General features: G+C 45.9%; 1 protein-coding gene across 10 annotated transcripts in view; it reads right to left on the bottom strand.

Moving 5' to 3' along the window:
- LIMS1 (LIM zinc finger domain containing 1) overlaps window positions 1-13,952 on the bottom strand; it is a 51,823-nt gene that overhangs the window by 21,567 nt on the left and 16,304 nt on the right. For 2 of the 10 annotated variants that reach the window (XM_015849703.3, XM_015849710.3), the window contains exon 1: window positions 1,684-2,109. The exons of the other annotated variants lie outside the window; for them this stretch is intronic. In XM_015849703.3, coding sequence (XP_015705189.2) covers window positions 1,684-1,790 — 107 coding nt within the window. In that variant the 5' untranslated portion in view covers window positions 1,791-2,109. Of the gene's footprint in view, window positions 1-1,683; window positions 2,110-13,952 lie in introns of those variants that run through there. 10 annotated transcript variants of the gene reach the window in all.

Below are 13,952 nucleotides of genomic sequence, written 5' to 3'. Positions count from 1 at the left end.
TATTTAGCAGACATGAAAGAAACCTCTTGTCTTTCTTGTGGACTCTCGATACTCCTGATACATGTGGTAAGGACAGGTATCTCAGTATCACTGGGGAGGGAGGAGCACATGACAAAAGCCAGAGGTTTCCAGTTTTAGAAAATCAAAGGACTATTTCTCTTCACTTCGATTGCTTCTGGCCCTGTTGTTATGGCACCATTTTATAGTTACAGTATCACAGCCTTCTGTTGATTAGAATGCAGCAGAAATCATAACATAAGGCTACCTGGCAACACGGACTGAAATAGAATAAAACGGGTTCAGAGGGATCAAGGTCTACTTTGACTAAGCACCCACTGCTCAAGGTAGCGACAAGCACAACAGGAGCCCAGTCCTCTGTCCTGACCTGATTCACCAGTGCCCTGATTTGCCACTTTGTCTGCTTGCATTTTATTTTGTAAGATCAATCCTTGCCTGATATTTCTTGTCTTAAACCGGAAGAGGCTCAGGAAAGGATCAAACCACTCAGATTCATATTGATGCAGGCAACACATCCCCGCCCACAAACGGTTCCCACCTTTGCGTGCACAGAGCAGGCTGCTGAAAGCAAGAGAAACACCACGGCCTATTTTCATCTATAAGCTGTAAAAAGCAGTTTTCACTTCCCCAGTAAGATTTATTCTTCCCCACAGCTATCGCTGCATAAAAGAAACTAAACAAAATACAGCCGAGAGTCTGTACGCATCTTTATCTATTAAGCGTGATTATTCTATAATGACATGAGTATAGTATAAATCGGAGCTACTAAAAGCCCATTTATGAGATTCACTTAGAATTAATACTCAAAATAGATGCTGAGAACGTATAACGGGTAAAAATCTCCCAAATCCAAATACCTGTCCTGGAACTGGTAATGAAAGTGCAGTGACAAAACCCAAGTAAGTTACACACTCCTCCAATGAGATGCACAAATATCCACAATGAAAAACACTCTAAAAATAAAACCAAAGAAAAGGCATTGGGGCATAGGAAGTGCTTCCTCTCCACCAATGCTACTGTTAGCATTCACACAAGAATCTTTTCCGGGGAGCCTGATGTGGAAACACGCTGCTTTTGTGCTAAGCATACTGAGAAAAAATCAACTCAGCATTTCTACTTTTCACAAGTATATCTGCGCTTGCTCATCTTACACACAGCCTCATTCTGCTCTGAGCAGAGGCTCTTAGAAAGCCCCACGCAGGTTCAGGAGGCCGTAGTGTCAGGAAGATGGCCCCAGCCAGTGACTTCTCTCCATCCCTATGGCTGGGCCCAGCGGCTTGGTTGCATTTCAGCCCATCCCTTAAGAGCACCTCTGTGAGCTGGGGAGGCAACCTGCCTTTCCCTGCTACTGCCAGCCCTGGCTTGGGGAGCCCACGCTCTCCTTGCTTTGGATGACCAAAAAAAACCAATCCTAAACGAGCAAAGTTGTGGCAAGTTACTGGCTTGTAAGTGCCGGCTGGCAAAGGGGAGGCAAAGGTGCCACCATCAGCTGGCAGCGACCCATCCCACACGCAGAAGGCGGTCACGCTGCCACAAGGTCCTTGTATGTTTCCCATATCCCTCCTGCTACATTCTCCCGTGTTTCAGGACTGCACACGTGCAGCGCAGTCGTGCCGGCATTGTGCCTGCTGGCAGCCCCGGCCCTGCCCCTGATTCCACACTCACCTCAGCTTCTCCTCCTGCGACACAGGCAGCCCCACGCTATCCGGGCGATCCCGTCTCCTCCTGTACAGACCTGACTGTGACAGCTCCTTCAGCTGCAGGGCTGTCATATTTCTCTACTTAGAGCTTTTGTGTTGTTGTTGAGGAGGGGGGGGGGGGTTGTTTTGGCTTTGGGTTGTCTTCCTCCCCTCCAGATGAGCCTCCTTGCCAAGACGCCCGGAGAGAAGAGGCTCGGCGTCTGCACACCTGCGCTGCCGGAGCCGTGAACCTCTGCAGGCAGGCAGCCGCCTCTGGCTTCCTGTTCCTCATAGGTACACACCCTCCTGCAGGGCACCACATTTCCTTTATCGCTTGATCACACCTCGGGGATGGCCGCTACAGGCTGCCCGGTGTCCCGCTGCTTCGCTTACGTTGCAACAGGAGCGGTCTGGTGTGTGAGGTGCTAATGGTACAACCTGGCCAGCACCGAACAAAAAAAAGGGGCCACTTCCTCGCTGTAATTTACGACACAAAGAAACTTATAAGAGCTATAAAAACGTGAAGCTACTCAAACATGTCAGTGAACTCTCATACGGAGATTCATCCAGCAAACTGCAGCAAGGTAACTTCAGAAATCAGCATTGAAATACTGTTCTGGAAGCACAGTAACACTGCGCTGGTCAGATAACAAACTTTTCCCCCACCTCTCACTCTCAGCTACCAGAACACAACCCCCTGTCTTTTGTCACAGTGATGGAGCATCGCCTGTGTCGGTTGCAAAGCAGGAATGAAACCGCTGAAGGTTTCCTGTGGGACAGGAAGGTGGCCAGCAGAGATTTGCAAAGCCGTGCATCCCCTCTCCATTAGTAATGAAAGTCTTCATTTGAACTGGAAAGCGGCTTTGGGAAAAAAACCTCATTGCTACTGACAAAACATTCACACTGCTTTGATTTTATTCATGGCACAAACAGACCCTGAATTCACAGTTCTCACTCTTGTAATGCAAAGGGTTGTTTGTTTTATCCTTAAAGGATTCACATTTAATAAAAGCAGAGAAACCCAACACTTTGTCTAGGAAAGGAAACGATCTATTTGGTGTGAATTTCAAAGATTATTGCTAAAGTATTTACTATGTAGTGGAATACACAGGAGAGAGCATTACTGTAATCCTGGTAGCGGAGGGAAGTGTCAAATATGTACTAATGAGAAAGTCCCTCCTTATCAGTTACATCAAGATTTCCAGACAGAACCCAAGCACAGTAATTTCGTACACCAAGAACGTGCTTCAGCCCAGAGTGTCATCAAAATATAATCTAAAACTGCACGATGGAAAAAGAGAAATTACTGTGGAATCCCATAACATGCCAAACAGATGATGGTTGGAGAGATTCAGAGTGATTTATGCGATGCTCAAAAGGCTGCACACACTGAAACGTCAACAAGAGCTCCACAGCCATACTCCTGCCCTGTGGGATCTTTCACCAATCCTCATGAGGAAGGAGGCTTCAAGTCTGAAGCTGCTCGAATGCAAAGTTCCATTTCAAATACACATTGTAAAGATGGTTTCCAGCGAGGTGCTGGAGAATGCAAATGCCTTTAGCCCACTAACTTGCTGAAAGGTTTCCTGAAAGCAACGCAGCTGGAGACAGCTCCGCAGGAAGAATTCCCCAGGCAAGTGCCTACTGCCCCCCCTTCCCTCTCTGTCCTTTCAGCCTCTACCTTCTGTTTATAATTCTGTTCTTAGAGATTACATTCTTACATTCCTCCTGCATAGGATGGGGCTACTTGGATCTTTCACATTCCAGGGGAATTTTTGAGGACCAGCCAAGTTACCACCGCTCCTCTTGTTACCAGCAATACATCGCCTCCTTTTATGTTCTGCACTTTGAAGATTCAGCCTTCTAATTTCAGTGCACACCTCCTTGCTCATGCAACCAGCCTTCCTCCTTCCTCCAAAGAAAAAGTTCTGCTTTTGGTCTGGTTGATAGTCACCATAGAATCATAGAATGGCTTGGGTTGAAAATGACCACAGTGATCATCTAGTTTCAACCCCCTGCTATGTGCAGGGTCGCCAGCCACCAGACCAGGCTGCCCAGAGCCACATCCAGCCTGGCCTTGAATGCCTCCAGGGATGGGGCATCCACAGCCTCCTTGGGCAACCTGTTCCAGTACGTCACCACCCTCTGTGTGAAAAACTTCCTCCTAATATCTTACTTAAACCTCCCATGTCTCAGTTTAAAACCATTCCCCCTTGTCCTTTCACTCTCAACACTCAAAAACAGCTGTTCCCCCTCCTGTTTATATGATCCCTTCAAGTATTGGAAGGTCACAATAAGCACCACACTGTCAGCGTTCTGTGAGAGGGAAATACTCACCTGCGTCTAAGCAGCAAAAGACAAAACCCAAACAGAAATGATGCAGTCCTTCATGCATCCCATATTATGTGGTAAAAGGGTCATTCTCGATTTTTCACTTAACCCCTACAAAGCATTTATCTTGTTATGTCACATCTGTGTTGAGAAGGATAATTCATGACACTTTAGTCATTTACCCACACTGTAGAATTAGGAATAATAATAACAAAACCCCAAAACACCAAGTTCTTCTGATCAGCGCATTACTCGATGAGTTCTTATGTGTAGAGAATGCACATTAACTACAGAAAGTAGGGAAGACAAGGTCTCAGCATTCTCAGTCCATGCAGGGAAGCCTTTATCGATGTTACCGATCTTTATTTTCCACTCCAGTGGCACATCCTTGTATTTTTAACATTGAGCAGACCACCCAATTTCAATTAAATTCAGTTTGGAGATTTTCAGAGCGATAGGAAAAGCTGTTTACAGGGCAGAACAAAAGGTCAAAAGAAATAAATCCAAAGAGCATTGCAAGGACAGTATACAAATTGCCTCCAGAGCACACACAGTTAAAAGGTGGCAGCAGTGGGGGCGGGAGGGAGAGCAGATATCTCCACCCACATTGTTTCTCCATCCCCCATCCCTCACCCAGCTTATCTCTGGGATGAGTTTCTCAAGAGGGATGAATCCAGAGTGTTGGTTTTCAGCTGTTTCTCACAAAGTCTGGAAGGAAAACACTCTTTGGAGTCAAGATTAAGAATAAAATAAATAAAAAACAACAACTCCTCTCTTTTCTATGTTTTTCCTTGGAGAGCCTTCCCACTGACACAAGAAGCAGCTGTGCTCCCGGTTTGCTGTCCATATAGCATATGGTTCTGGGTGCCAAGGAATCCTGCCCCATGCCTTGGGCCAGTGCTGGAGCAGATAAAGATAAAAGGAAATGAGCAGAGAGAAATCAAGCCACAGATCTAAGCGCTCGAACCTTGAAAAGAAAATTTCAAAGCTTCGTGGGAGCCTAAACTGTTGATTCAAGGAGCTAAATAATTGCCTAATTACATGCTTCCTTCCTTGTGTCTAATGGGACTCCAACATCTGCTTGGATGTTTCTTACCCTGCTCCACTTAACAATCAATCAAGCCTGAAGTATGCATATTTAATATGTGGATTGCACTAAGCGTGGGGCGCTTCATCTACTGCAAAGCCGTACTTGGATTGACATCCATACCCGGCCAAAAAGTGCTAGTGCTGCAATTTGCTAGTAGCTGCTGTCTTTTTTAACTACTTCTACAGCTGCACCTCCCTGCTGTAAAAATAGTAAAGGACAAAGCTGCATGTTGGTGCTCTCAACGCCCACCCAGGCAGGGGCTGACTCAATCCAACAAAGCACTTTGGGGTTTGAGGGGGCAGCACACTGATGAGGCAGCCACCAATGGGTGCTGTGGTGAGGATGGGCAGCCCTCCTTGCCCCTGCTCCGGCCATACCGACAGCACCTCACCATCGAGCTTTCAGCAAATGGTATTTCAAGAATAAGAATATAAAAATATAAGAGCGAGTGTGGGAAAAAAATCTTCTGTTGATCTGGACACGAATCAAGTTCTTTTGGCTGCCTCCCCCGGGGCGCTGCACCCCCTGACCTGCCCAACGAATGCATAAAATTCAGCTGTAAAACACCCATTTGTCTCCAGCAAGCAGAGTCCAGCTTGAGGCTAAGCTTTACAACACCTCCCTCTGCTGGGGAAATGCTGCCTTGCTGCTCAATTCCATTATTCCTCTCTGCACCCAAAAAGAGTTACATAGCGATCAAAATGTGCTTCAGTAAGTCAGACAGCAGCCTCTCTGGGCAGCCTGTGCCAGCACCTCACCACTCTCATAGTAATGAACTTCTCTCTAATATCCAACCTAAATCTTCCCTCCTTCAACTTAAAACCATTTCCCCTTGTCATGCTATTATTCACCCTCTCAAAGAGTTGCCTTCCCTCCTGTTTATAGGCTCCTTTTAGGTACTGGAAGGCTGCAATGAGGTCACCCTGCAGCCTTCTCTTCTCCAGGTAAAACAAGCCCAGCTCCCTCAGCCTGTCAGAATAATACTTAAAAAGAGGTCGTCTACTCTGACCAGCATTTCCAAGAAAGGTAGAAAGGTTCTTAGAGGTTATGACTTCAGTAATGTACCAAATGTAACACCTTTAAGAGATCAGAGGTTAATGATTTCAAAAGTAAAAACTAATATACCCTTTTACACAGAATCCAAGACATATCTTTGTGTCTAGAAAAATGTGATTGAATGCACGTGAAGACATAAGAAATATAGGTAAGGTGCACATACACACACACACACACACACACACACACACATATATGTATGGTATACACACACACACAGACACCTTTTAGTTTCATAGTTATTAGTATCTGTATTCTGCATTCCTGCAAAAAACTCCATACAGGAAAAGAAGTTCACAGTGCAAAATAAATGGAAATAACTCATCCTGAAGATTATGAATAATGGAAAATGGAAACAGTAGCTCTTTAATGCTGAAAACATTTGGATTCAGCAAAGAAAAAATACGTCATACAGATTTTTCAGAACATTTTAAAGCATATGACAGACATACCAAGGACTCCTATATTGGCACAAATATGCCTAAAAAGCACTGATGCCCCAGCTGAGAAGGTTTGCTTCTCTGGCAGAGTAACTGAATTTGAACACAAAGAACTACCTCAAATCGCACCAGAGGAGACAACTTCTGCACCAGCTGGGACTAATCCCTTCCTCCCACTGAAATCACACTTTGAGGTTCAGTCACAATGTGGTGGTCTTTCCAAAACACATCCTCTTCCCCAGCACAGTGAGCAATAATAAGAATGCGGTCGCCCAAAGCTGTGAGCAGTGAGATGCATCTGCAGACCAACCCTGAATTTTCTCTTCTGTGAGCCTGGATGAGTACAGAATGCTTTCCCTAAAAACCCTCCAAATAAGCAGGAGCTTAAAGAGAACACCAGGACACCTCCACACATTTCAAGAGCGATGAAGGTTTCCATCAAAGCTCTGAATCGGTGCTGCTTGCTTTTAGCAGTGATATAACCCAGCAGGACAAACTATCACTCATCCTCTTATCACTGTCCTGTGCATGGCTTCTGCTCATAAGATCTTCCCTGCAAGTAACTAAAAGACCATATAACACATCGCCAAACTTCAGGCTTGCATTCAAGCAGCAGGCAGGGACAGACAGAAACACAAGCGGGTGGACACTTACAGACAGGGTGTAGCCTCGCTGACTGCAGGTTCACAATAAGCAGCCTTCTTCCATATATAGCTTTACATTGCATACTCACTGTTTGCATGTTTTCCCCGTGGTTATTACTGGTAGTTGTGATAAAGGGGGGAAAAAAAAGTGACTTAGTCAACCACTTCCTTCTTTCACCCTGTAAAAAATTCACAGTGGACAACAAATACATCGAAATTCCTTGTTTCAGCTCCACAAAATCCATCCCACAGATTGGCCATTCCAAAACTACCACAAGAGAGAAGGATGCAAATCCTCTCCCCAGAAGGAGGAGTATAGCTTTAATTATATCACCTGTATATCTAAAATGACAGAAGTTCAAAACTACCCAACCTGTAGAGGGAACAGCCATGGTTATTTTATGCTGACACCAGCAGTTCTCAGGTGGATTACCTCATGCTTGCAGTCTTAACTGTGGATGATTCAAGCACAGGGTTTTGGAGGGGGCCCATATATCCAGCGCAAGGTTGTCTCCAAGGGTGTCCTCATTCAGGGGTCAAAAAGCAAAGGAACAGGCAATAACACTACACATAGACCCTGAAATCTCAAAGAACAAAAGTGACTCAGGTCTTCAGTTAGGAAAAACAACGCCTGGCCTCACAGGTAAGCAGCAGCACAGTCAACCCACCCAATAGCAAAACCTCTACCAGTGTCAATTGGAAGGAGAAACTCCTCTCTCCTCACTCTCACACCTGCTTAGAAATGAATAAAACGCTTTGATTTTCTTCTTTTCTGAGCCACCTTTACTCTCCACTTCTTGGAAGGCCACTGCCCTTCTCTGCCAGCCTTGGCACTGGGCAAGGCCTAACTGGGAAGAGAAAACAATCAGCACCTCCTAGAGCAGATTAGTGAGACCAAGCTGCTCAGCTGAACACTGCTGGAGTGTGGATATGGGCCCAATTCAGTTTTCCTAAAGAAATCTGAATCTGTTGACACCATTTCACAGGCCCCACGCAATCCTTTATAGGCTAAAGCAGCAACATCACAGAGAACCACAGCGGCTGGAAGGGGCCTGTGAGGATCATCTAGTCCAACCCCTTGCTAAAGCAGAGAAGCAGAATGGCCAGAGCTGTGTAAAGAGAAGGCTTACAAGGCCACAGCCACCACAAAGGACACACAGTGAGTCTGGTTCACTCATCAGCATGGCTCTAGGGAACATGCAAGAGCAGATCTACCTGCCAGTATTTTCCCCAGATGCTCTTCATTAAGTGCCTTGTGACTTGGAGTTGGTTACATAGAACTAATTACACAAATGCAGTTCTCATGTATTGTCCGACCTGCTTAAAGGTAGCTTTATTCCATTTACATTGGACAGAGTGAGCAGAATCATTTCAAAGGCTTCATATTTTCTATCCACAAGTATTGAACTATCCCTCACCAGGGGCAGGGTGGCCAACCACTAGATCAGCCTGGCCTTGAGCATCTCCAAGGACATACTTACAACACTTTAGTATATTCATCTGCAATATTCAATGCATCTCTTAAGTCTGTTACACAGTGTTTAATTCCTTCTTGCAAGATCTTTGCCAGGAAATGAATTCATCTCATTAACCTTTTCTTAACAGTTTTGAATACATGCATCAAATAATGCTATTTCACACCAGCAGACACTACATTTGCTTTCCCTTCACCATGTCTCCCTACACCCTGCCTTTGGTTCCTTCTATTTCTGTCTTTAGGCCACTTCATTTTATCACTAACCCTTTTCTCTGGGCAACTTAACAATGTAAGTTATCTTTCCAAGCTGCTGTTTCCTATACAACCACACAGTGCTTCCTCATATAAACTCCTTATCTCTTCCGTCGAAGGCCCTTCAAGCATAAAAACAGCACAGATGTATTAAATTTATCAGTAGATGGCTGCTAACCTAGAAGGAAGGACAAGCTGCAGCTTTGTTTCTTAAAAGAAGCATGTCAAGGTTGTTATCGAGGATGAAGAAAATCACCATGAAACAGCTGCATTACAGAATGAAAGAAAGGCTTCACTTACTATTGCAATGCATATTATTTCCTACATTGCTCATACACACTTTCATGGGAAGCTGAGGAGAGTGAGTTGATTCATGATGACTGCAAAAGCCGCATGACTTAAGAGGAAGATGCCAAGCATCATTAAAAAGGAACTAGGAAAATGTGTGTTAACTTTTAAATAAACACCCTTTAAAGCAGGTTTGAGTCAGTTATGAAGGAATTCAGACTGAGTAAGGCCTGTTTTTTAGTTTTGTTCACTCTGAAATATGGGGCCACAAGAACAGCCTTAGTTAATGCTGCATGACTGAGCTTACACAACTGGGGTTAACAGCACTCTAACAGCAGCACAAAGTCCCAATGGCTGCTGCAGGACAGGTCTGCCATCCTTCTCCCTGCCTTGGGCATTTTGGGCATCTCCCCATGAGGATGTTTTGAAGGTGCCTGCAGTGCTGGGGCTGGCAGAGAAGCCAGACAGTCACACCCTGCAGCTGCCTGCCCTGTCACCCTCAGATCACCACCCCTCGGGTTAAACAAGCAGAAGGAAGCACGTCTCCATGTCTCAGCTGTCCCAGTTTGCTGAGGGTGTAGGCATGAGATGACTGAGCTGACCTAGCTGCTCTGTATCACTGATGGGGCATAGTTCCTCTTCTTAGGTTCCCCTGCTCTTCCTTCCCCATTACTGCACTCCTTCCACCCTTCATCTCTAGTTCCAGCCCCAAGGAGCAGCACCCTTCTGTAATCACCTCCTGCTGATGCATCTCAGCAGAACAGGACAGGTTTTGGGGTGGATGGCTTCGTGAATTCAGCTGAGGTAGAGCGTGGGATACATGTGACCCTCAACACAAGGGAGGGAAGGAGTGTGCAGGAAGCATCTCTCCATTTCTGGAGCATCTCTCCTATGAAGAAAGGCTCCGAACCCTCCCACCGCTTCCGTCTTGCTCTTGCTTTGCCCAAACTAATCCCCATTTAAGGCACCTTTCAAGCACCTTCCCGTGCCCTACCCTGCACCCCGCTCAGCAGCCGCTGGGGGTCTGCGGGTGATACCGGTGTGGCCCCACAGGTGGAGCCAGAGAGCCATGCAGTGCTGCGGGCTGCCCTGCTCCGTCATATCACGACAGGTCCTGAGGGCACAGCCGGACTAGAAGCCAGAAATGGGGTCCCCCGCGTTTTCCCTCGCACCCCGACCTGTCAATGCAGTCAAAGCTGCCGTTCAAAGACTAACTCCATGTCTCGTGTCTGCTTGCAACCAGGGGATGGTGGTGAATACCTTCAAATGAAAGCTGGGTGTCAGGACCAGCCTCACCTGGATGTGGACAAGAAGCCAAAACTGCAGCTGTTCAAATAGCACCAGTTAAAAGATTGCTTGCTCCTAAATGATGAGAGGACAGATACTCGTTTCTCTCCTACTGAGCACTGCAGTATTTAACACAGCTTCTGAAAGAAATGCTGTTGCTGCACCAGAAACAGCTGATCAGAGGAAGTATTTGGTGCTGGGAGCTGTCAAAAGCTTCCTCTTCTCTAACAAGCACAGCAATAACAGCACAGGGGCTTGACCTCTCCACCGATGTGCTCCTGGAAGAAGTGGAAGCAGCGCTTCACTTGTTGAGCAGGAGAGTGAAACAACAGATCTTGCCCCAGAACCAATGCACACAACACACCAGATACTTTCTGAATCCCTGAAGTCATTTATATCCATCTTGCTGCCTGCTTTTAATCCTTCCCTGTTCCTGCTTACTGTTAAGACTTCACTTACAAAGCCAATGGCTGCATCAACCAGCCCCTAAAGCCAGCATCCTCATGGCCAGAAAGGAAAGAGATCATCCTTCTTAAAGCGACATGTGCATCAGAGACACATCAGGGTCCCCATTTCGCGTCCACTGTCTGCACCATCTCCTTTCTGGGGATAAGCCATAGGAGAACTTGCTGTTCAGTGAGGAAAGCAATTCTAATTCCTGGGCAGGGCTATCAGATTCCTCCTAATTTGCTCTCAGAGTCTGCAGACGCATTAAAATATAACCATAACAGATAAGCCAGATGTAAAAGCATCTCTGTCCCTAGATTTCAGCACAGCAGCGTGCACCAACTAGCTGTGCTTTCTCCAGCCCTTTTCAATTGCCTCTGGGCTTTAACAAGGCTGCTCTGTTACCCTCCTTTGGCAGAACTGCTCCTAGGCTGTCCCAGTGATGAATACACAGCCCTTTCAAAAAAAAATCTAGGTCAGCTCTCCTTTGTATTTTACACACAACATTTCCAAAATAAGACTGATTTGCTGTGCAAGCCCGTCATAATGCAAAGCATTCAATGCATACTCCGGATCTCTTTTTGATAAGTCGCAGCCATTTGAATTCTCCCTCTTGAGTGCTTCACTCAGCACTTCTCTCTGTGAAATTTCAGCCTCTTCATTACGGATCCCCCCTCCAGCTTGCCAAGATCATTCCGGATCCTTCTCTTGCACCCTTTAAGGCTGCTCCTACCCTTTCCAAGGCAAGGACACCTGTGAGCTTCACAAGCTGACTTCCATCTCCTGCATGCAAGTGGCTGATCAAATTATTGTCTGCACACAGCAAAGGAGGAATTCCTGTATTGTGCAGTCAGGAAGGTCCTCTTGTGTGACTCTGTGCCATAACAAGAATCACAGAATCACAGAATTACCCAGGTTGGAAAAGACCTTGAAGATCATCAAGTCCAGCCACAGCCTAACCAGTACCCTAACTCTAACAACCCTCTGCTAAATCATATCCCTGAGCACCTCATCCAAATGGCTCTTAAACACAACCAGGGATGGCGATTCAACCACCTCCCTGGGGAGCCTATTCCAGTTCCTAACTACCCTTTCTGTGAAGAAGTTCTTCCTAATATCCAGCCTAAACTTGCCCTAGCGCAACTTGAGGCCATTTCCCCTTGTCCTGTCACTTGTCACTAGTGAATTCCCATCCAAACACTTTATTATTATTATTTTTTCCCCTAGCAGCCACATAACTGGCAATTTAATCCAAGCCAGCATTTCCAAACTGAAAAGTGCTTTCTTGTGAAATACAGCCAGAATCAATGAGACCCAGCACAGAGTCCAAACTGAGGGCGAGATGAGGCTTACACAACTTACATGGGTGTTAGGGAAGCATCATTAACGAGCACTGCAGCAGTGTCTGCGCTGCTGCTTGCTCCGTAGCCATATTATTAAGCCAAAATACTACAGATACTGTATCACACTGCTGGACTTTAATGTTGAGAAAAGCATTCTTTCTCAACATTACTGTTATACTTTACTATTAAGGATTAAGAAGTCTAACAATGGCAGCCAAGGGAAAGTAAACAAAATCAAATGCAAAATGGAAAGTTAAGTCTGTGCAGTGGCAAGGAAAGAGCAGAAGATAAATCTCCTTTAAGGACTTATTTACACATTTCACTTTGATCCAGGCTGCATTCACTGCCAGCTGTATGAAGCTGGAAGCACAGAAGCAGGCTATGGAGCGAGCCTTGTGCTGCAAAACTGATTCCTCCAACAGTGTCTTGGCTTGGAGAATCAGCCCTACGAGGAGAGGCTGAGGAAGCTCGGGCTGTTTAGTCTGGGGAAGAGGAGGCTGAGGGGAGACCTTATCGCCCTTTTCCAGTACCTGGAAGGTGCTTACAGTGAGAGTGGGGCAGGTCTCTTCTCACTGGTGACAAGTGACAGGACGAGGGGAAATGGCCTCAAGTTGCGCCAGGGCAAGTTTAGGTTGGATATTAGGAAGAACTTCTTTACAGAAAGGGTAGTTAGGAACTGGAATAGGCTCCCCAGGGAGGTGGTTGAATCACCATCCCTGGTTGTGTTTAAGAGCCGTTTGGGTGTGGTACTTAGGGATATGATTTAGTGTAGGGTTGTTAGAGTTAGGGTACTATGGTTAGGCTGCGGTTGGACTTGATGATCTTCAAGGTCTTTTCCAACCTGGGTAATTCTATGATTCTATGTGTCAATGGGCTGTCCTGCTTCCAGCATGCCTTGGAAGGGGCAATGAGATAACACTGAAGCCATGACTCATACAGAGCATCCAACAGTCTAACAATGCCTAACATTACCTATACACACTTGGAAGCACCTACAGTGCTGTTCCTCCAACAGAGACAGCTGGGACATCAATACCTGTGTGGGGAAAAGATGACAAGCCAGAACACCTGCTGACTGCAAAGCTTGAGCTCCTTTCAAGAGGAATTTGCTCCATACCTAGATTAAGGAGCTGCACAGATGATGCTGTAATTCAGCTGTCTGCGGGAATCCTTGCAGTTAAAACCTTCTGAGTAACTTTCTGACTGCAGCATTACAAAGAACCATTTACAAGTTTACATTTAAGACAAAGACTAGAGGGACAGATTTAGGCAGCAGCAGCGGGGAAAACAAGTTATTACATATCAGAACAGCAAAGATGAGCTCAGTGAAACAGCTTATTTGTTCAGAGGGGAAATACAGTGAGTCACTCCTTAAAATTTCAAGCGTTCCCCCACACAACCTCTCCCATGACTGTAAAGTACTTTGCTGAGTCTCAACTTCTGAATAAATATCTGTGTCAATGTAAAACTGCCCTTAAGTTTTTTGTTACGGCTTGGGGTATTTGTATATGTAAGAACAGAAATTGCTACCATGTGTGTAACAGAGCTTTCTGGGTTTACTCTTCCACCTCACCCGCTGCGCTGCCTTTTGCTCCTGGTC

Source organism: Coturnix japonica, chromosome 1 (assembly GCF_054131305.1).
Source record: "Coturnix japonica strain WE chromosome 1, WE-NBRP24, whole genome shotgun sequence".
NCBI lineage: Eukaryota > Metazoa > Chordata > Aves > Galliformes > Phasianidae > Coturnix > Coturnix japonica.
Note: the sequence above shows the minus strand (reverse complement) of the source record. Positions and strands in the feature narration are given on the sequence as shown.